Raw genomic sequence first — 20,848 nt, 5'->3', positions numbered from 1 at the left:
CTTACAGATGAGAATTTGGGTTAGGGTTAGTTTAGGGTTAGGCTTAGAGGCTAGGTTTAGCATTAGAGGTTAGGATTAGGGTTAGAGATTTGGTTAGAGTTGGGGTTAGAGGTTAGACTTATGGTTAGAGGTTAGTGATAAAAGTTCAGGATAGGGTTAGGTTTAGGGTAAGGGCTAGAGGTAGAAGTTAGGGTTAGGGTTAGGGTTAGATGTTAGGGTTAGGGCTAGCGGTTAATGGTTAGGGTTAAAGGTTAGGGTTAGAGGGTAGGGTTAGAATTAGGGCTAGAGATTAAGGTTAGGGTTAAATGTTAGGGTTAGGGTTAGAGGATAGGGTTAAGGTTAGGGTTAAAGGTTAGGGTTAGACTTTAGGATTAGGGTTAGGGTTAGAGTTAGAGGTTAGGGTTAGCGTTAGGGTTAGAGGATAGGGTTAGGGTTAGAGGATAGGGTTAGGGCTAGATGTTAAGGTTAGGGTTAAAGGTTAGGATTAGAGGATAGGGTTAGGGTTAGAGTTAGAGGTTAGGGTTAGGGTTAGGAGATACGGTTAGGGTTAGACTTTAGGATTAGGGTTAGAGTTTGAGGTTAGGGTTAGGGTTAAGGTTAGAGGATAGGGTTAGGGTTAGGGTTAGAGAGTAGGGTTAAGGTTATGGCTAAAGGTTAGGGTTAAATGTTAGGGTTACAGGGTAGGGTTAGGGTTAGACTTTAGGATTAGAATTAGGGTTAGAGTTAGAGTTAGAGGTTAGGGTTAGGGTCAGGGTTAGGGCTAGAGGATAGGGTTAGGGTTAGGGTTAGAGGATAGGGTTAGGGTTAGGGTTAGAGGATAGGTTAGGGTTAGAGGATAGGGTTAGGGTTAGAGTTAGGGTTAGAGGATAGGGTTAGGGTTAGAGTTACAGAGGTTAGAGTTAGGGTTAGAGTATAGGGTTAGGGTTAGACTTACAGTTAGAGGTTAGTGTTAGGGTTAGGGTTAGAGGATAGGGTTAGGGTTAGGGTTAGGGTTAGAGGATAGGGTTAGGGTTAGAGTTACAGTTAGAGGTTAGTGTTAGGGTTAGGGTTAGAGGATAGGGTTAGGGTTAGACTTGGTTAGGGTTAGGGGTAGGGTTACGGTTAGAGGATAGGGTTAGGGTTAGGGTTAGAGGTTAAGGTTAGGGTTAAAGGTTAGGTTTAGGGTTACAGCATATGGTTGGGGTTATGGTTAGACTTTAGGGTTAGGGTTAGAGTTGGAGGCTAGGTTTAGGGTTAGGGTTAGGGTTAGGGTTAGAGGATAGGGTTAGGGTTAGGGTTAGAGGATAGGGTTAGGGTTAGAGTTACAGTTAGAGGTTAGTGTTAGGGTTAGGGTTAGAGGATAGGGTTAGGGTTAGACTTTAGGGTTAGGGTTAGGGGTAGGGTTACGGTTAGAGGATAGGGTTAGGGTTAGGGTTAGAGGTTAAGGTTAGGGTTAAAGGTTAGGTTTAGGGTTACAGCATATGGTTGGGGTTATGGTTAGACTTTAGGGTTAGGGTTAGAGTTGGAGGATAGGTTTAGGGTTAGGGTTAGGGTTAGGGTTAGAGGATAGGGTTAGGGTTACAGTTAGAGGTTAGTGTTAGTGTTAGGGTTAGGGTTAGAGGATAGTGTTAGGGTTAGGGTTAGGGTTAGGGCTAGAGGTTAAGGTTAGGGTTAAAGGTTAGGGTTAGAGGATAGGGTTAGGGTTAGACTTTAGGATTAGGGTTAGGGTTAGAGTTAGAGGTTAGGGTTAGGTTTAGAGGATAGGGTTAGGGTTAGAGGATAGGGTTAGGGTTAGAGGATAGGTTTAGGCTTAGGGTTAGGGTTAGAGGATAGGGTTAGGGTTAGGGTTAGAGAGTAGGGTTAGGCTTATGGCTAAAGGTTAGGGTTAAATGTTAGGGTAGGGTTAGAGGATAGGGTTAGTGTTAGGGTTAGAGGATAGTGTTAGGGTTAGGGTTAGGGCTAGAGGTTAAGGTTAGGGTTAAAGGTTAGAGTTACACTGCAGGGTTATGGTTAGACTTTAGGATTAGGGTTAGGGTTAGAGTTAGAGGTTAGGGTTAGGGTTAGGGTTAGGGTTAGAGGATAGGGTTAGGGTTAGGGTTAGAGTTAGAGGTTAGTGTTAGTGTTAGGGTTAGGGTTAGTGGATAGTGTTAGGGTTAGAGGATAGGGTTAGGGTTACAGTTAGAGGTTAGTGTTAGGGTTACGGTTAGAGGATAGTGTTTGGGTTAGGGTTAGGGCTAGAGGTTAAGGTTAGGTTTAAAGGTTAGGGTTAGAGGATAGGGTTAGGGTTAGACTTTAGTGTTAGGGTTAGAGTTAGAGGTTAGGGTTAGGTTTAGAGGATAGGGTTAGGGTTAGGGTTAGGGTTAGAGGATAGGGTTAGGGTTAGAGGATAGGGTTAGGGTTAGACTTTAGTGTTAGGGTTAGAGTTAGAGGTTAGGGTTAGGTTTAGAGGATAGGGTTAGGGTTAGGGTTAGGGTTAGAGGATAGGGTTAGGGTTAGAGTATAGGGTGAGGGTTAGAGTTAGGGTTAGGGTTAGAGAATAGGGTCAGGGTTAGGGTTAGAGGTTAAGGTTAGGGTTAGGGTTTGAGCATATGGGTGGGGTTATGGTTAGACTTTAGGATTAGGGTTAGGGTTAGGGTTAGGGTTAGAGGATAGTGTTAGGGTTAGGGTTAGAGAATAGGGTTAGGGTTAGGGCTAGAGGTTAGCATTAGGGTTAAAGGTTAGGGTTAGGGTTAGAGGATAGGGTTAGGTTTAGAGTATAGGGTTAGAGGTTAGGGTTAGGGTTAGAGGATAGGGTTAGGGTCAGAGGATAGGGTTAGGGTCAGAGGATAGGGTTAGGGTCAGGGTTAGGGTTAGAGGTTAAGGTTAGGGTTAAAGGTTAGGGTTACGGTTAGAGCATAGGGTTCGGGTTATGGTTAGCCTTTAGGATTAGGGTTAGGGTTAGAGTTAGAGTTTAGGGTTAGGGTTAGGGTTAGAGGATAGTGTTAGTGTTAAGTTTAGACTTTAGTGTTAGGGTTAGATTTAGAGGTTAGGGTTAGAGGATTAGGGTTAGGGTCAGAGGATAGGGTTAGGGTCAGGGTTAGGGTTAGCGGTTAAGGTTAGGGTTAAAGGTTAGGGTTACGGTTAGAGCATAGGGTTAGGGTTAGGGTTAGACTTTAGGATTAGGGTTGGGGTTAGGGTTAGAGTTAGAGGTAGGGTTAGGGTCAGGTTTACAGTTAAGGGTTAGGGATAGGGTTAAGGGTGTTTCTCAAGAAGTTCTGGCTGCGTCTGGATCACTCTTCACAGTCTGTTGTGCCGCTAACCTCAGAGGAGACACTGGTGTTCTGTTGCCTCTTGTGTTCGTGCCCCAGTAATTCAGTTCCAAGGTCATCTTATCCGAATTGCTGGCTTAGAACATCCCCCGTGACTGGCAGGCCCCCATCTCTGGGTTCCTGGACCCCTTGCACACAGGGTGAGGGTGGTGGACTTTTGCGCCCAGGGATGGGATCTTTCTGGATCACCCATGGGGTCCCTAAGTGCATCACAGGAGGAGGCAGAGGAAGGGATGAGTCCCCTGAGGCAGGCCGGGTGCTGCTTCGCGAGGACGGAGCGTGGGTGGAGCCTGGGACGCTGGGAGGAAGGAGGCAGGTTCTCCGTCAGCTGCACTCGGAGCCTGGCATTGGCCAGCGAGGCTGCGTTTCGGCCTCTGGCTTCCAGAACTAAGAGATTATGTGTTGCTTGAGGCCCCTAAGTCACAGAAAACGAATATGGTGGACGAATGCACACAGAGAAGAAAGGTGACGTATCTCAGCTTGTACACCATGTATGGCCACTGCGCGGGGCTCTGACCCACGGCGATACGTGAACGTGCTCACCTCTAGCGAGTGGAGGACAACCCGGGGGTGTACCTCTGTCCCGGATCCCCTGTGGAGGTGGGTGGGGAGCGGGGACCTGGATGAAGGTCGTCAAAAGGGACTGACACCCAGAGGGAAGGTGAAGTGGGACTGGGGTGCACTGTGCCCATGGCGACTGCAGTCGACTCTGCTGTGTGTATCTTCGAAAGTTGCTAAGAGCAGCTCCTAAATGGTCTCAACACAAGGAAAAACACTTCTTCTCTTTTTTAAAGCTGCATGAAATCGAGTCTGTCAGCTACAGTTATTTGTGGTAATTGTTTCCCAATATACATCGTCAAGTCATTCTTCTACATCTTAAATGAGCATGGGGCTACATGTCACCTGTACCCCAATAGGACTGGAAAGAAAAATATTAAGCTTGAAACATGCGTATTGAGTGAGGTTTCCTACACTGGAAAGAAATGATAGCCTAGACCCGTGGTCGGCAAACTGCGGCTCATGAGCCACATGCGGCTCTTTGGCCCCTTGAGTGTGGCTCTTCCACAAAATACCACATGTGGACGCACACGTACAGTGTGATTGAAACTTCGTGGCCCATGCGCAGAAGTCGGTTTTCGGCCTGGGTGAGTCTATTTTAAAGAAGTACTGTTGATATCTGGCTCTGTTGACTAATGAGTTTGCCGACCACTGGCCTAGACTATAACAGTGAGAAGTGCCGACAGGAAGGGAGCTGTGCTGGACGTGCGGATGCACGTGGAAAGGGCCTCTGAGGAAATCCTGCCACAGAGGAAGGAAACTCTGGCACAGGCTGTGGTCGGACGAAGCTGGACAGCATTCTCTGAGTGAAACAAGCCAGACACGAGCGACAAACCCTGTGCGACCCCACGTCCACGGGATGGAGTGGTTACCCGCACAATGCTGCAGGGGCAGAAGTGAGGAGGAGTGGGAAGTTATTACTTCATGGGTAGAGTTTCAGTGTTATAAGATAAAAAGATAAAAAAGACAAACTTCTCTTATAGAAACGAATAAGGATGATAGCACATTATGAATGTATTTAAAACCACTGAACTATACACTCAAAAATGGTTCCAATGGTACATTTTCTATTATGTGCATTTCCTATATAATAAAAGGCTAATATGCAAATAGACCAAATGGCAGAACAACCGAACACCCGGTCGCTATGACAAGTGCTGCCCACCAGGGGGCGTGCACAGACCATGGCAGACATCGCCGCGGCGGGATGGTGGAGCAGGTGAGCGGGGCACCAGACCAAGGCAGGTGCCGGTTGCTGTCATCAGGGCAAGCCTCTGGTGGTTACTGGAAATTCTTTGCTCCTGTGTGCCGAGGTCCTGTCCAGTGCTTACACCTGCTGCTGGTACCCGGTGCCGGCCCGATCGCTTGGCGCCGTCAGCAGGTATGAGCAGCAGCTGCTGCCCCGATCGTCCATCAGGGCTTCTCCACCTCCTCCTGCTCCTGAAATGGGGGGGGGGATCGGGGCAGCAGCCGCCGCTCACACCCGCTGCTGGCTCCAGCCCCAATCACTCTGTGCCATCAGTGGGTGTGAGCAGGGCTAGCGCTGTCAGCACATGGGTGCGGCGGCAGTGGGTTCGGGTCTGCCGCAGATAGGGGAGCAGAGGCTGTGGCAGGAGGGGCTGGGCAGGGGCACAAAAGATGGACCGAGACCCACCCCTGTGCCCAGGAGGCTTGCAGCCCACAGTTCCTTTCAAGGTGCATGAATTCACGCACTGGGCCCCCTAGTTAGTAAAATAAAAAACTTGAAAGAAAATGAAGTATAAAGAATTTCCCAAACCAACATAAAGAAACCTCATCAGCACTAGAACTGTCTTTAAAAAGAACTAAGGGATTTCTCCAGTTAGAAATAAATGGACACAGAACAGAAACTAGTAATTTACGTATAAGTCTCGTTAGTAAAGGGAAAGACTCGTCACACAAAGAACATGACAGGTGGCATGTTTACCCCCAGTGCAAAGTCAAAAGAAAATATTATTAAAGTGACTATAACCACAATAATGGGGAAAGGAGACACAACATACAGAGAAGTAAATTCTGACATTAGTGACAGACAGTGTGGGAGTAGGAGGACTGAACGTGTAGAAGTTTTTATGTAATTAAGTTATCAGCTCAGAATGAAGTTTTATAACCAAAGCTTTATGCATTCCTTGTGGTGAGCACAAAGAAACCCACTTTGTGGATACAAAAAACTATCTTACTGGATTTTTACTCTATTACTAAAGAAAATATCAATCACGGAGGGAGACAAGAGAGGAAAGAGGAAGAAAAGAACTACAGAAAACGACAAAGCAACTGAAGGCTTACCCTTTGCGACAGCATGAGAGCATTGTGCTGAGCGCAATAAGCCAGTCAGAGAAAGACCAGCACCATATGATCTCACCCATTTGTGGAAATTAATGAACAAACCAAACTGACAGCAAAACAGACACAGACTCACAGAGACCAGGCAGACAGCTCTGGCTGGAGGGTATCGGGGGTGGGGGGTAGAGGGATTGGGAAAAAAAGAACTCATAGACGTGGTCCACAGTGTGGTGGGTGCATGGGACGTGGAGGTGGAAGAGGATATAAGGGGGCAAATGGTGATGGAAAAATAAAACAAAGAAGAAGATGTCCATAGTAAGTTCTTATCTATAATAATAAAAGGCCAGGCGTCATGACCAGAATGACCAATCAACCAGCAGCTATGAGGTGCATTGACCACCCCTCGGTCCCTCCCCTCAGTCCGCAGGCTCCCATTGTTGGATGGCCAACGGGGAACCACGGGAACCGGGCTTGGGGGCAGCAGAGCCGGACTGGGGACTGGACTTGTGGGGCGGCAGCGTCGTGGACCGTCCAGGGGCGGCGAGCAGCGTCGTGGAGCGTCAGCGAGCAGCATCGCGGAGTGTCCCGGGGCGGCAGACATGGCCTGATCGCAGGCTAGGCGTAGGGACCCTACACTTGCACGATTTTGTGCACTGGTCCTCTCGTCTATCAATAATTAAAGTATAAACGGGTTAAACTCACCAATCAAAAGGCATACACTGGTGGGATGGATTTAAAAATCTCTAAGATCCAGCTGCATGTCGTACATAAGAAATCTGCTTTTAGATTTCAGGAGACATAAAGGTTAAAAGTGAAGGGATGTAACAGGATGTCTACACTTACATCCACGTGGACTTTAGGTCAAACAGTGTCACAAGGACAAAGGAAGTCATTGCATAATTTAAAAATGGATCAATTCAACCAGAACGTATGACAAGTATAAATATATAAGCATCGGCAGACCTGAAGGAAGAAATAAACAGCACCACAGTAATAGTGGAGAAACACTCGGTACCCCATTTGCAATGATGGACAGACAGGAAACCTGAGGAAAAAGCAGACCCAGGCTCCACTACAGACCATGTGGCCCAGACGGACATGGACAGACCACCCCGCCCAACAGCTTCCCCAGGGCCCATGGGCCTTTCTCCAGGACAGATCACATGCTCGGTCATAAGTCAGGGCTTAACAACTTTAAGATGATTGAATTCATTTCAAGTCTGTTTTTAACCACAATGGAATGAAACTAGAAGGCAATAACAAAAGGAAAATGGAAAAATTCATAAATACACGGAATTTAAACAACACAGTCTTGAACAATCATTGGATCAAAGAAGTTAATTTTTAAAAATTAGAAAATATCTTAAGACAAATGAAAATTAAAAAGACAACACACCAAGGCCTGTGAGACACACTAAGAAGGAAGTTTACAGTGATCAACGCCTACCTTAAAAAAGAAGAAAGATCTCAAAAGAAGACCTAACTTTACACTTCAAGGAACTAGAAAAGGAAGAAAACACCAAGTCCAAAGTATCAGAAAGAAGGAAATAATAATATCAGAGCAAAAATAAATATAAAATAGAGAATAAACAGCAATAGAAACAAATCAATGAAACAGTTAATTTTTTGCAAAAACAAAACAAATAAAATTGACAAACTCTAAGCTAGACTAAGAAAGAGAGAGAGAGAGAGAGAATGAAAGAGAGAGAGAGACAGAGTGAAAAAGAGAGAGAGAGAATGAAAGAGAGAGAGAGAGAGAGAATGAAAGAGAAGGTGAAGAAAGCGAAGGCAAAGGAGAATAATAACAATAGGAGGAGGGGGAGGAGGAGGAAGAAGAAGAAATCAGAAATGAAAGAAGACATATTACAACTCATGGCACAGAAAGTTAAAAAAAAAGATCATAAGGGACTATTATGAACAATTATTCACCAACAAACTGGACAGTCTAGAAGAAATGGAATAAGTCATTGAAACACACAACCTACTCAGAATGAATAATGAAAACATAAGATTCCTGAACTGACAAATAATCAATAAAAATATTGAATTAATAATCTAAACCGTCCAACAAAGACAGAAGTCCAGGACCATATGACATCACAAGTCTTGAACAATCAAGTGAATGCTACCAAGCATTTCATGAAGAATTAATGCCAGTCCTTCTTAAACTCATCCAAAAAGAGGAGAGGAGCACCCCCAGACTCTGAGGCCAGCGTTATCGTAAGACCTAAGCCAGGCAAAGACACCACAAGAGAGAAGAACTGCAAACCAAGACCCCTGACGAACACAGATGCAAAACCCCCAGTCAAACATTAGCAAACTGAAGTTCACAACCCAGTGAAAGGATCACACACCAGGACCAGGGGGGATTTACCCCTGGCATGCAAGGATGGCTCAGCATGTGCACATTCAGGCAATACAGCCTGTCAACAGAATGAAAGGTAAAGATCGCACAAGCATCTAATCTAATAAAGAGAAACATGCAAATTGACCATACCTTCGCTACACCCCAAGCCACACACACCAGCCAATCAGAGTGACTATATGCAAATTAACCCAACCAAGATGGCGTCCAGCAGCCACGGAGCTGGAGCAAGCAGAAGGCTTAGTTGCCCCGACGATGGAGGAAGTCAAGCTTCCCGCCTGCCCTGGATGGCTGTGGCCTCCGCTAAAGGCAACAAAGTTTCAATTATAGAAGATAAATAAATCCCAGATACCTGCTTCCAGCCAGCCTCCACTGGGAGCTTGGGTGGCTGTGGGCCGTGGCCAGGCTGCAAACAGCCATCAGCCCCTCACCCAGGCGGGCCAGGCACCCCAGTGGGGACACTCACCCTGAAGGGGCTGTGGCCAGTCTACAAAGAACCATCAGCCCCTCACCCAGGCTGGCCGCACCCTCATGGGGTGAGGGTCCCGACTGGGGGCCTTGGTCAGTCTGCAAACAGCCATCAGCCCCTCACCCAAACTGGCCAGGCACCCCAGCAGGACCCCCATCCTGAAGGGGGTGTGGCCAGCCTGAAAATGGCCCTCAGCCCCTCATCCAGGCTGGCCACACCCTCATGGGGTGAGGGTCCCTGCTGGGGGGCTTGGCCAGACTGCAAACAGCCCTCAGCCCCTCACCCAGGCTGGCCAGGCACCCCAGCAGGGAACCCCACCCTGAAGGGGCTGTGGCCAGCCTGCAAAGAATCATCAGCCCCTCACCCAGGCTGGCCAGGCACCCCAGCGGGACCCCCACCCTCGATCCGGGACACCCTTCAGGGCAAACCAGCCAGCCCCAACCCATGCACCAGGCATATAATAAAAGGGTAATATGCAAATTGACCCTAACAGCAGAACGACTGAGAATGACTGGTCACTATGACACACACTGACCACCAGGGGGCAGAAGCTCAATGCAGGAGCTGCCCTCTGGTGGTCAGTGTGCTCCCACAGGGGGAGCTCTGCTCAGCCACAAGCCAGGCTGACGGCTGCCAGTACAGCAATGGTGGTGGGAGCCTCTCCTGCCTCCTCAGCAGCGCTAAGGATGTCCTACTGCAGGTTAGGCCTGCTCCCCGCTGGCAAGTGGACATCCCCTGAGGGCTGCCGGGCTGCCAGAGGGATATCTGACTGCCAGCTTAGGCCCAATGCCCCGGGGAGCAGGCCTAAGCCAGCAGGTGGACATCCCCTGAGGTGTCCCAGACTGCGAGAGAGCACAGGCCGGGCTGAGGGACCCCCCCAAGTGCACAAATTTCTGTGCACCGGGACTCTAGTCTAAGAATATGCAGAAAAAGCACATGCTAACATTCAGCACGTTTCATTGTGAAGCCCTTGATGAATGAGGTATACAAAGACTTTCCTCAGCACAGCAAGGCTACGTGCAAAAAGCCAACAGCAAATGTTTTACGCAATGGTGAAGAGCCGAAAGCTTTTCCTCTGAGATCTGGAACGCAGCACGGGGCCCACTGTGCTCACAGCTATTCCACTTCATACCTCGAAGTTGTGGTGAGAAAAAGAAAGTCGTCCAAATCAACAGGAAGATGATAACTCATCTCAGCAGATGTCATGTCTCACATGCAGCAAACCCTAATGGCTCCACAGAAGTAACTGTCAGAGCGAATACACTCTGCATCGTTTCAGGATATAAAACCGACATAAAAATCCACCGTGTTTTACACGAAGCAAATTATGTGAAAAGGAAGCTGAGAACAAGATCCCATCCATAGTGTAGGGGTGGGCAAAGGTACATGTACAGACATGAGTACACAAAACACAGTTTACTCTTGTGTTATTACTTATTTATTAATGATTTGTGAACAACTGTAAACCTACTTTTGTCCACCCTATAGGCTGAAAAAGGAAAATAATCTTCTATGTATATAAAAAGCCAGTGACCGTACCGCTGTAGACCGGAATGACCGATCGCTATGACGCCCACTGCGGACAGCGAACCCAGCCTGATCAGGGGTGGGGCTGGCGGCCAACCTCCCATGGACCTTCCCCCCGGCCAGCCATGCCCCTGATCGCCCCCTCACTCCTCAGGGGGCGGGGCCAGCCAGCCAACCTCCCGCGTCTCCTCCTGCCAACAGGCCCCATTCGCCCCCCCCCCCCCCCCCCCCCCGCTCACACCAGTTGGTGCACTGGGCCTCTAGTAAAAAATAAAATTGTTGAAAAAATTGACCAGATTTTGAAGATTTCTAGAGATAGCCATGAGCACACACCAGATGTTAGAAAAAATGTAAACACTGAAACGAGCTGAATCACACACTTGGACAGGTTGGCCCGGGGCAGCCCAGCGCCTCCCTCGTTTCCGCATGCACTGACCGCCTCCTCCTTGAGCTTCGACCGCCAGCTTCACTCTGAACGGACGCCGTCGGTGGAACATGTGCTGCCGCCTGGCCTGGCCCCCTGCTGGGTCTTCGCCACGTGACTGGACCTCTCAGGGTCACTGAGTACGGCCCTCACGGCTTCTCTGAATAAACAGAACACCGTATGCGCCTTCCAACGAGAGAAAACCTTTATGTTTTACGTTTCAGTGGCTGCAGGACCCACAGAATAGAGTGAACATCAGAAACACGCTCGGACCAGCTACTTAAGTCCACGCGTTTCCTCGCTCTCCGTCCGCACGTGGGCTCCACCGGAGACGCTCCGGGGCGCGGAGCCTGCGGCCTCGGACGGGCTCAGCCTCGGGGTCCGCCGGCCTCGCCCGCTCTGCACCGAGTGTCCGCGTGGGTCTCCTCCCCGCAGGGCCCGCCGCCCGCGTTTGCCCAGGACGTTCACAGCGACCCCGGCGAGGAGAAGCCACGCCCAAGCCTTGGGGGGCGCAGCCGGGACGTCTGGCGACCTGGCGTGTCCGTAGCTCGCCAGGCCCCGCAAGGACAGAAGAGACTTGCAAACCCGCGGCGGCTGCCCCTGGAGGTCAGGCTGGTCAGCCGAGGGCCGCCCGCGCCTGTCCGCCGGCTGGGCACCCCGCCCCACGGCCAGCACCCTGCTCGGCAGGAACAGAGCACACGCGCGCCCACGGCAAGCGAGTTGTCACCGCTGTCCCCGCGCCCCTCCTGCCTGCGAGCTGATTCCTGCCCAATTACAAGACGGTGCAAGTGCCAGACACGGGGGCGGCCTGTGAACCTCGCGGCCGTGTGTCCCTCCCTGGACACGCCGCGACTCGGCACCGGCCTCCCTCCTGGGTGCACCGCCCTGCGGAGGCTCCTGAGCCCCTGTGGACCCCGGGCCTGCGCCTCCCCTCCCGCTGGCTATCCCGGAGGGGGGGGGCCTGGCTGGGGGGGGGCGAGAGGGGCTTCTGCGTGTCCCATAGCCCAGCGCGGTGGCCCTCAGGGCTGGGACAAAGGCCAGCACCAGCTTGCAGCCGTTAAACGTTCATGTGTGATGAGCGCGGCGCGGCTCAGGGGCTGAGCATCCCCCCAGGAACCAGGTCGTCTCAGTTAGATTCCTGGTCAGGGCACAGGCCCGGGTTGGGGGCTTGATCCTGTGTGGGGCGTGCAGTAGGCAGCCGGTCAGCGATTCTCATCCGTGATGTCTCTCTCTCTCCCTCTCCCTCCTTCTCTGAAATCAACTTTTAAAAAGTGAAATGACATCTCATTGGAGGACACAAAGGGACGCATTCTCGCAGAGACCGGCAGGCGGACTTGGGGGGCCCCCGTGTTCAGGGTCCACCTTCCGCGCCCCCCTCACCGGACCTGCCGGCGTCCGTGTGAAACGGGCGGTGCTCACGCGGGGCTGGGGCCCCCTGAGGAACGCCGACTGTCCTCCGGCCGCCACAGGAAATGCCCCCAACTGTCCTGTCTTCACATCTGCTCCAAGACCCTCCTGGAGCCGGGGCTGCCAAGCCAAGCCTCCCTCCCTCGCGCCCTGGCCCCTTAGGAGGACGGGGACGGGCTCAGCCTCCATGTCCCGGGAGGTGGACACGCCCGATGCCCAGGAGACCAGGTCCAGCGAGAGGAGAGGCACGGGAGGCGGCGGCCGGGAGGCGAGGCGAGTGCGGGACGCGGGAGGGCGGGTGGCTGACCCGGGAGGACCTGGGCTGAGGCCACTGGCCGACAGGAAAGACTCGCACCTTCCAGGTCCCCAAGATGGCTTTGGAGCTCAGGGTCCATGGGTCAAGGGAGCAGGAGGCAGGGAGGCGGGTTTATTCTCCGGACGCTGGGGTCCCTGCGGACTGTCGGCAGGGCCATCCACGGTGTGGTCCGTGCAGCGACCTCCCGGCACCGGGGGAGCGGGAAGCCGCAGCGACGCACCCGCAGCCTTTGGCCCGGCTCTGGCCCTGCGCTCCGCCTGCCGGGCCGGGGCTGGCGGCTGCCCTGAGAGAAGACACCCATGTCCTCGGGGTGTGGGATGCAGAAGGGGTGGGAGGGCTAGGCCCGCCTGGGGGACGGTCCTGCCGCCGCCAGCCAGCAGAGGGGCACGCCCTGGCCAGGCTGGGTCAGAGTGGGGGTGGGTGAGGGCTCAGCGGTGGGGCTGCCTCCCCTCACCGGCCGGGGCACCAGGGCTCCGGGACGCCGGAGAGGTGGGAGCTGCGTGGGGCTCGCGGGGTCACCAGTGGGACAAAGGGCCAGGGCTGGGGTGCAGGGCTCCCCGACGTCGAGGGCACAGGCTGGGCCTGGCTCCAAAGCCATGTCTGTGGCTGTGCCCATTTCACAGGAAAAAACACCAAGGCCCAAGCGGGCCGGCAGCGCCAGCACTCTGGGGCTGGAACCTGGCTCTCGGTCACCCGCCACTTCCTCGCCTCCCCCAGGAAGGGCTGTCCCACCCCCTCAGCCCGGCCCCAGCTCCTGGGAGACTCGGCTCACACGGGGGGCGTGACCGTGACCTCATCGCCGGCCTGGGCCCTCGGAGCTTCTGCCTGACCTCTCCCCGCCCCTCCTCTGCGGAGGACTCCTTCCCTCTGTTTTTAGTTAAGACACGAGTTCCCGGAACCCCTGCCCCGCCCAGAGGGGGGTAAGAAGCCCTTCGCTTACTCACGGCCCAGAGACGGAGAGGAAACAGATGCCGCGGACGTCACAGGGAGCCGCCCGCCGGCCCTGGCGCAGCCTCCAGCTCCTCCTCCAGACGCAGGAGGGCCCGGCCGCACCCCGACCCACGGCTCCCGCGGGAACCAGCCGTCGGGGCCGCCCTCCTTCCACTCAGTCCGGCCCGGCCCCTCGGACCCGGGCGTGGAGGGCTCGGTGGTCACGTCTTCGCTACGGATTAGCTCGTTCGTCCTCCACTCAGACGTCCTCACGGCGCCGGTCCACCCGCTGGACACTGCCCTGCGCCCACTCTGTCAGCCCCTGCCCGAGCCCCGGCCATGCTGCCGTGTCAGGGCCATCAGGTGGCGCTGGGAGGGAGCCCCCCCCCTTCCAGTTCCATCCCAAACGCGCCCGAAGCCACAGAGCCCTTCCCGTCCGTCCCAGGGGCACCTGAGGCCGCGGCCTGGCCTCCCTGGACCGTGAGTCCCTCCACCTGCTGAGCCTCCTGCCCCCGGCACCGAGGGCCTGGGGTCCTGCACTGCCCGGTGGACCCGGCATCGGGGGACGCTGTTGCTGCGGGAGCTCCTGGGGGACCCTGGGCGTCACCCCACCCCGTGCTGGTGGGACCCCCTGAACCTGGTGGGAGCCGGGCACCCACAGGCCGGAGCTGCAGGCTTCTCACCTGATCCCCCCGTGATGAGCGGCTGGGGCCCAACGGTCCCCCCAGGAGAGTGTGACCCCCGACCTGTGGCCTCGCAGACCTTTCCAGGCCACCGCCATCCAACATGGTGGCCCCTCCCGTCCCGGCTCCTCCCGTGGTCCCGTCACGTGGCTCCCGAGCCAGACGCTCAGGCCGGACGAGGACTGTCCTGCCTGCTCTGACCAGGGCCCCGGCCCCCGAGCTCGTCTTGGTGGCAGGGCCAGGGCGGGCGTGGCACCTCCCCGGACGGGTCACGGCGCTGCACCCACTTCAGACGTGATGCCCATGAGGATGGAAGCTTCCGGAGCCTCCAGCGCATCTGCTGAGCTTCCCGGGTGGACCAACCGGAACTGAGAGGCCTGGGGCGCCCCTCCTGCTGGGCGGCTGTGCCCACAGGGTCCAGGTGGACAAGATTCGGGGGACTGTGCTTCACCCCAGCACGGACCTGCCTGCGGCCCCTCCCCCTCCTGACACCCACTGTCCCCCCTGAACTGATGCTGCACTCGGGTCTGTGGACTTCGCAGGAAACTGGCTGTCCCCTCACGCCCCCGACTCTGCCCCATGGTCTCACGGACCCCCTCCCCCGGCCGTCCCTCTGCCCAGGGCCCAGGACCAGCCTCAGGGGCCGTCTGACTCCCGCGCAGACCAGTTCCAGGTGCGGCTGGCTTTGCTCTGGGCCCCCCTTTTCTCGACCGCCCGGCGCCTCTCCTGGGACACCCCCCCGCCCCCCCCGTCTGCTGACCCAGCTGGCCCAGTCCCTGCTCCGCGCAGGCGCGTGTGGGTGACATGGACGCAGGTGGGACCTGCACTCGCCCCTTTGGCCCCCGAGACGCCCAAACCCCACCGTCAGCCACGGAACCAGCGGCCTGAGGGCCAGTGAGGTGACCGCCCGCCGGAAGCCGGCGCACACGCCCCTGGTCGAGGCCGCGCCTGCTCTGCCCTGAGGCCTGGGGGTTGTTCTGGCGGCTCCATCGCCAGCTCTGGCCTCAGCAGCCTGCGTGCTCTGCTCCCCGCGGTCAGGGATCACGGTCCCCGAGACGGAGGCTGACGGCTCCCGCAGGAGGTGGTTTCCCAACGTGAACAGGACCAGAACCCCCCTCTCCCGTCACCCCTCCCGCCCACGGGCCGGGCCAGGCAGGAGCCGGAGGACCAGGGGGAGGCAGGCCCCTCAGCGAGCTCCACGGCCCAGTTCCAGGCGGGGGCGGCCCGACTCCTCACACAGGCTCCACACGGCCTAGACCAGCAGCTCGGCTGCTGCTGTGCGTCCCCCCAGGCACCCGGAGCCCCCCTCCACCCCCCACCCCACACAGACCCAGGCCCTGTCTGCTGTGCGTGTCCCCCCAGGCACCCAGACTCCCCAACGCAGACCCAGCGTGTCTGCTGCTGTGTGTGTCCCCCATCAGGCACCCAGAGGTGCCCGGAGCCCTGCCCCTCCCCCTCACAGACCCAGCCCGTGCAGCTGACCCCCCCCAACCCCCACCCCCCCACCCCCGCCCGCAACAAGCCTGGGATGTGAGCTCTGGCCAATGGCAGGCAGTGTGGTTGCTGCCACCGTTTTCACTCCCGAGTGTTTATTCTGCACAACCGCACGGCAGGCTGCCTGTCGCACCCGGGGGAGCGGACGGCGGTCCCTCACGCCCCGGGACACTGTGGGGCGAGCGGGCCAGTCGGGCCTGGGCAGCCGGAGAGGCCGGGCGCGGACTGAGCAAAGGAAGTCAGATTCGGACGCCGTGGACTCCGCAGCCCTCGCCCCGTTGCTGCCCAGCGCCGGGCTTCCCGGGTGACAAAGGCCAGCCCCGCTCCGGCCACGGGACGCACGCGAGCGAGGGCATTCCTGCTCCTGCGGTTTATTTATAGCTCTGGCTCCCCGTCTGGCCCCTCCTCCGCGGTCCTGGAGGAGGAGGAATTATGTCATTCCTTCGAGGGAATGAATTAAGCGGAGACAGGAGCATATAAAGCAGAGCCGCTGCCCGGAGGCCAGTGCGCCCCCCGCTCGTCAGCCCGGTGTCCGCGCCCCGCCCAGCGCCCACCCACCCCAGCCCGACGTCCCGGCCCGACCAGCCCTCCCTGCGGCCTCCTCTCTTCCCGGGTAAGACTTTTTCACTTTTCCAAACGGTCTCATTGTCCTTTAGTTTCATTTAGTTTTCGGAGGAGAATCCTGATTTCTGAGCGGGAGACGGAAACAAGGACGTAGGTTCAGCTGGAGGAGGTGGCGAGTGGCCAGTCTCACGCCCGTTCCGGCCTCTGCCTGGGCACCTGCGTCCCCGCCCGACGTGGTTTCATGGCCGTACCTGCCGGGGGCCTGGGCACCTGAGTGTTTCCGCTGCGGAAGGAGAACTCTGCCCAGGAAGGTGGTTGTTCTGGGGGAGCCGCAGGGAAGGAATTGGGGGGAAAACAACTCTGAGACCCCGAGACCCCGACCGCACACGCCCCATCGCTGCGGAGTGGTTTCCAAGGCCGGTCACTGATGAAAGGCGAGGAGCGGGTCCATGCCAAGTGCCAGGGTGGCGGAGGCGGGGGCGAGGGGGCCCCGGAGCGCAGCCTTGGGTCTCGCACAGGCAGGGATGCCGCGCTCCGAACGTCACTCCTGCTGTGAGGCGGAGACAGGCTCTTAGAGACCGTGGCAGCTCTCGGGCTCCTGGCCGAGCGGCCGGAATCGCTCCTCTGATGCGGGAGGCGGGCGGTGCCGCAGGTGTGGTTGTCTCCTTCCGGAGATGAGACCCTCGCTCCCAGGTGGCACGTGGCAGAGACAGACAGACAGACAGGCGCGCTTCTGCTTTAGGGAGCACAGGGTCCGTGGTCGGAACAGAGTTCACTCACTGTTTAAGCCTGGACTCGGGGAGCTGGCATCCAGAGTGTACAGTTTACGTTCCAGATGGGCCAGCCTCCCCGGCTGACCGTAGGGGACAGAGGCACCTTGGGATGAGAGGCCACAGGGCCGCCGCGTGGACCACTGACCGGCAGCTTGCTGAGTGAGTGTGGACTCGCGTTTGCCCATGTCCCCCGGTCCTCCTGAGAGCCCGCTGACATCCCTCGCTGCCCCTGCGCCAGGCAGTCACAGGCTGTGCGTCCAGATGCGAGCAGCTGTGCGACCAACACATGTGGGTGCTGTGCTCAGTGACCCAGTGCACACACTCCTCACACCCACCTGGCAGCGGGCACGTTAAAGGGCGACTCCCCACCCTGCAGATGGGGAACCCACACAGAGAGGCTTGCCGGCGCCCCAGCCCTGGGCCCCCCTCTTCCCCGGTGACTCCTCGGGGCTGATGGTGAAAGCAGGCGTCCCGTCCCCTCCGGGGCCGTTGACAAACATTTCTGGCGAGGCGGCTCCTTCAGCACCGAGACCCCAACTCGCTTGGAGGTCCTGCCTGGGGAGAAACCGGGCCCCAGGGTTTGGGCTCAGGACCCGGGAGGCCAGCGGGGGTTAACTGCAGCCGCCACAGCCGCCAGGTCTCCTGACTCCTGGCCCAGCCTCTGCTGAGGCGGCCAACTGACAATCCCCGAGAACGAACGGAAAAACAGGCGCGGAGCCGCGCCAGCGGGGAGACGTGTCCAAGGCGTGTGGTTTGTTCTCTGAGGCGACGGCGCTCCACTCTAAGCTCACTCCTCACGCGTGTGCGCTTCGTGTTCACTGTGTCTCAGTCGGTCACGCATAACTCGCTGTCGTGGCGATTTCCACACGCCTGGGGGTCACGTCCACACCTGACGTTTCTCCAGACCCGACTTCCTCGGTCAGGTCCTGGCTGCACCCCGAGCAGCGGGGCGAGGACTCCGCACACGAGACGAGAGCAGGAGCACTGGCCTCCTGGCTCATGACGACGATTTATAACACAAACATCCAATGCGCTCAGCACAGGGCCGGCCACAATGCTGACTTCTTGCCAATGGTCATCGGAGCAGGAAGTCGAGTCCGCACTGACTAACCGGCTCTCACGTCTGCAGGTGCCGGCGGCCGCGAGGCGGGATGCTCTGGGCGCTGGTCCTGCCGGCCCTCTGGGCCGCCTGTGGAGCGCAGGGTGAGTGGGCGGGGCCGGAACCTGCGCTGGGGTTGGGGGTCACCTGAGGGCGGGGGCCCGGACACAGTGAGGTTGTGGGTGATATGCTGGCCCATCAAGAGGACCGGCCGTTTTGGGGACCCCCCTTTGAGGCTCTACAGAAGGCGCTGCACCCGTGCGGAGGGAAGGGGACCTGGGTGTCGGGGCCCTCGCTCGTTTCTGGCACCGAGTAAGGAGCCCGGCCCCGGCGCCCCGGCTTAACCCCGCTCGCTCCCTCGGGCAGCCGGTGACCAGGACGAGGACACGGCCTTCGACCTTTTCGGCATCAGCAACATCAACCGCAAGACCATCGGGGCCAAGCAGTTCCGGGGGCCCGACCCCGGCGTGCCCGCCTACCGCTTCCTGCGGTTCGACTACATCCCGCCGGTGAGCGCGGCCCAGCTGGGCCGGATCGCCCGGCTCATGCGGCAGAGGGAGGGCTTCTTCCTGACGGCCAGCCTGCGGCAGGACCGCAAGTCGCGGGGCACGCTGCTGGCCCTCGAGGGCCCCGGCGCGCACAGGCAGTTCGAGCTGGTCTCCAACGGCCCGGCCGACACGCTGGACCTCACCTACTGGGTGGACGGCGCCCAGCACGTGCTGTCCCTGGAGGACGTGGGCCTGGCCGACGCCCAGTGGAAGAACGTCACCGTGCAGGTGGCGGGCGAGACGTTCAGCCTGTACGTGGGCTGCGCCCTGATCGACAGCTTCACGCTGGACGAGCCCTTCTACGAGCAGCTGACGACGGACAAGAGCAGGATGTACGTGGCCAAAGGCTCCGCCCGGGAGAGCCACTTCCGGGTGCGTATGCGCCGGCCAGGGGCCCGCAGAGCTGTGGGAGCGCCGACGGTGGGGCATCTCCTGGTACGAGGCCTGTGTCGGAGACACGCACACACACGCGTGCACACACAGGTGACACACAGTCGTGCATGTGTGGGCATGCAGACATGTACAGTCACTTCATGTGCTCATGCACACCCACATGTACACCTGTGCACACAACCACACTCGAGCACCACACCCTTGCACACACGTTCACATGATGCACACCTACGCCCACACCTGCACTTGCACACATACCCACACCTGCACACACACACACCTGCACACACACACATACCCATATCTGCACGCACACACACACCTGCACAAACACCTGCACACACACACAACCTGCACACACACGCACATACACCTACACGCACACGCACACCTGCACATACCCACCTGCACGCACACACACACCCACACCTGCACGCACACACATACCCACACCTGCACGCACACACACCTGCACACACACACACACATCTGCACGCTCACACACACACACCTGCACACACACACCTGCACACACACACACACATCTGCACGCTCACACACACACACCTGCACACACATACCTGCACACACACACACACACACACACCTGCACGCTCACACACACCTGCACACACACACCTGCACACACACATACCCACACCTGCACACACACACACCTGCACACACACACCTGCACACACACATACCCACACCTGCACACACACATACCCACACCTGCACACACACATACCCACACCTGCACACACACCTGCACGCACACACACACCTGCACGCACACACACACACACACACCCGCACACACACACCTGCACGCACACACACACACCCGCACACACACACACCTGCACACACACACCTGCACGCACACACACACACACACCTGCACACACACACACCTGCACGCACACACACACACACACACACACATGCCGGGACAGGCGGAGTGAGGGCTGCAGGTGCACTTTCTCACCTGCACGAACGCGCTGATGTTCGGAGTGAGGCTGACATGATCGAGGGGTCGGGCCCCAGCGTTCCGGGACCCAGGCCAGCCTCCCTGCGCTGAGCCCCGTCCGCCTCGGTGCCGACGTGAGGGGAGGAGGACGAGCAGCTGTTTCTCCAAGGAAGGCAGGGAGGGACACCATGGGCGTCTGCTAAACGCCTTCGGGAAGAGGGTCTTTTTAAAGCCACAGGCGCGCAAGGACCCGCGAAGGAGGGCGAGCACGTCGGTCTCTCCCAGGCACCTGTGTTCTCTGGAAATGTGTGTGTGTGACTGTTATTTGAGTAAAAGGCCTACAGGTGTTGCTGAGTTAATCTCTGGTGGTCAGGGTCAGGGTTAGGGTTAGGGTCAGGGTCAGGGTCAGGGTCAGGGTTAGAAAGGGTCAGGGTTAGGGTTGGGGTCAGGGTCAGGGTTAGGGTCAGGGTTAGGGTTGGGGTCAGGGTCAGGGTCAGGGTTAGGGTTGGTGTCAGGGTTAGGGTAAGGGTTGGGGTCAGGGTCAGGGTTAGGGTCAGGGTTAGGGTCAGGGTCGGGGTCAGGGTCAGGGTTAGGGTTAGGGTCAGGGTCAGGGTCAGGGTTGGGGTCAGGGTTAGGGTCAGGGTTAGGGTTGGTGTCAGGGTTAGGGTAAGGGTCAGGGTTAGGGTTGGGGTCAGGGTCAGGGTCAGGGTTGGGGTCAGGGTTAGGGTTGGGGTCAG

The 20,848-nt window shown here is 57.0% G+C and overlaps 1 protein-coding gene across 1 annotated transcript in view; it reads left to right on the top strand.

Moving 5' to 3' along the window:
• Positions 1–5,052: 5,052 nt before the first annotated feature.
• The window catches only part of THBS2 (thrombospondin 2), a gene marked incomplete at its 5' end in the record, with an annotated part of 28,845 nt that continues 13,049 nt past the window's right edge, over positions 5,053–20,848 (top strand). Inside the window, 5 exons of the mRNA XM_081093584.1 lie at positions 5,053–5,064; positions 11,367–11,537; positions 13,532–13,947; positions 18,228–18,301; positions 18,564–19,117. Of these exons, the coding sequence (XP_080949710.1) occupies positions 5,053–5,064; positions 11,367–11,537; positions 13,532–13,947; positions 18,228–18,301; positions 18,564–19,117 (1,227 nt within the window). The remainder of the gene's footprint in view (positions 5,065–11,366; positions 11,538–13,531; positions 13,948–18,227; positions 18,302–18,563; positions 19,118–20,848) is intronic.

This window comes from Myotis nattereri (genome assembly GCF_964212035.1).
Source record: "Myotis nattereri genome assembly, chromosome: 6".
Taxonomy (NCBI): Eukaryota; Metazoa; Chordata; class Mammalia; order Chiroptera; family Vespertilionidae; genus Myotis; species Myotis nattereri.
Note: the sequence above shows the minus strand (reverse complement) of the source record. Positions and strands in the feature narration are given on the sequence as shown.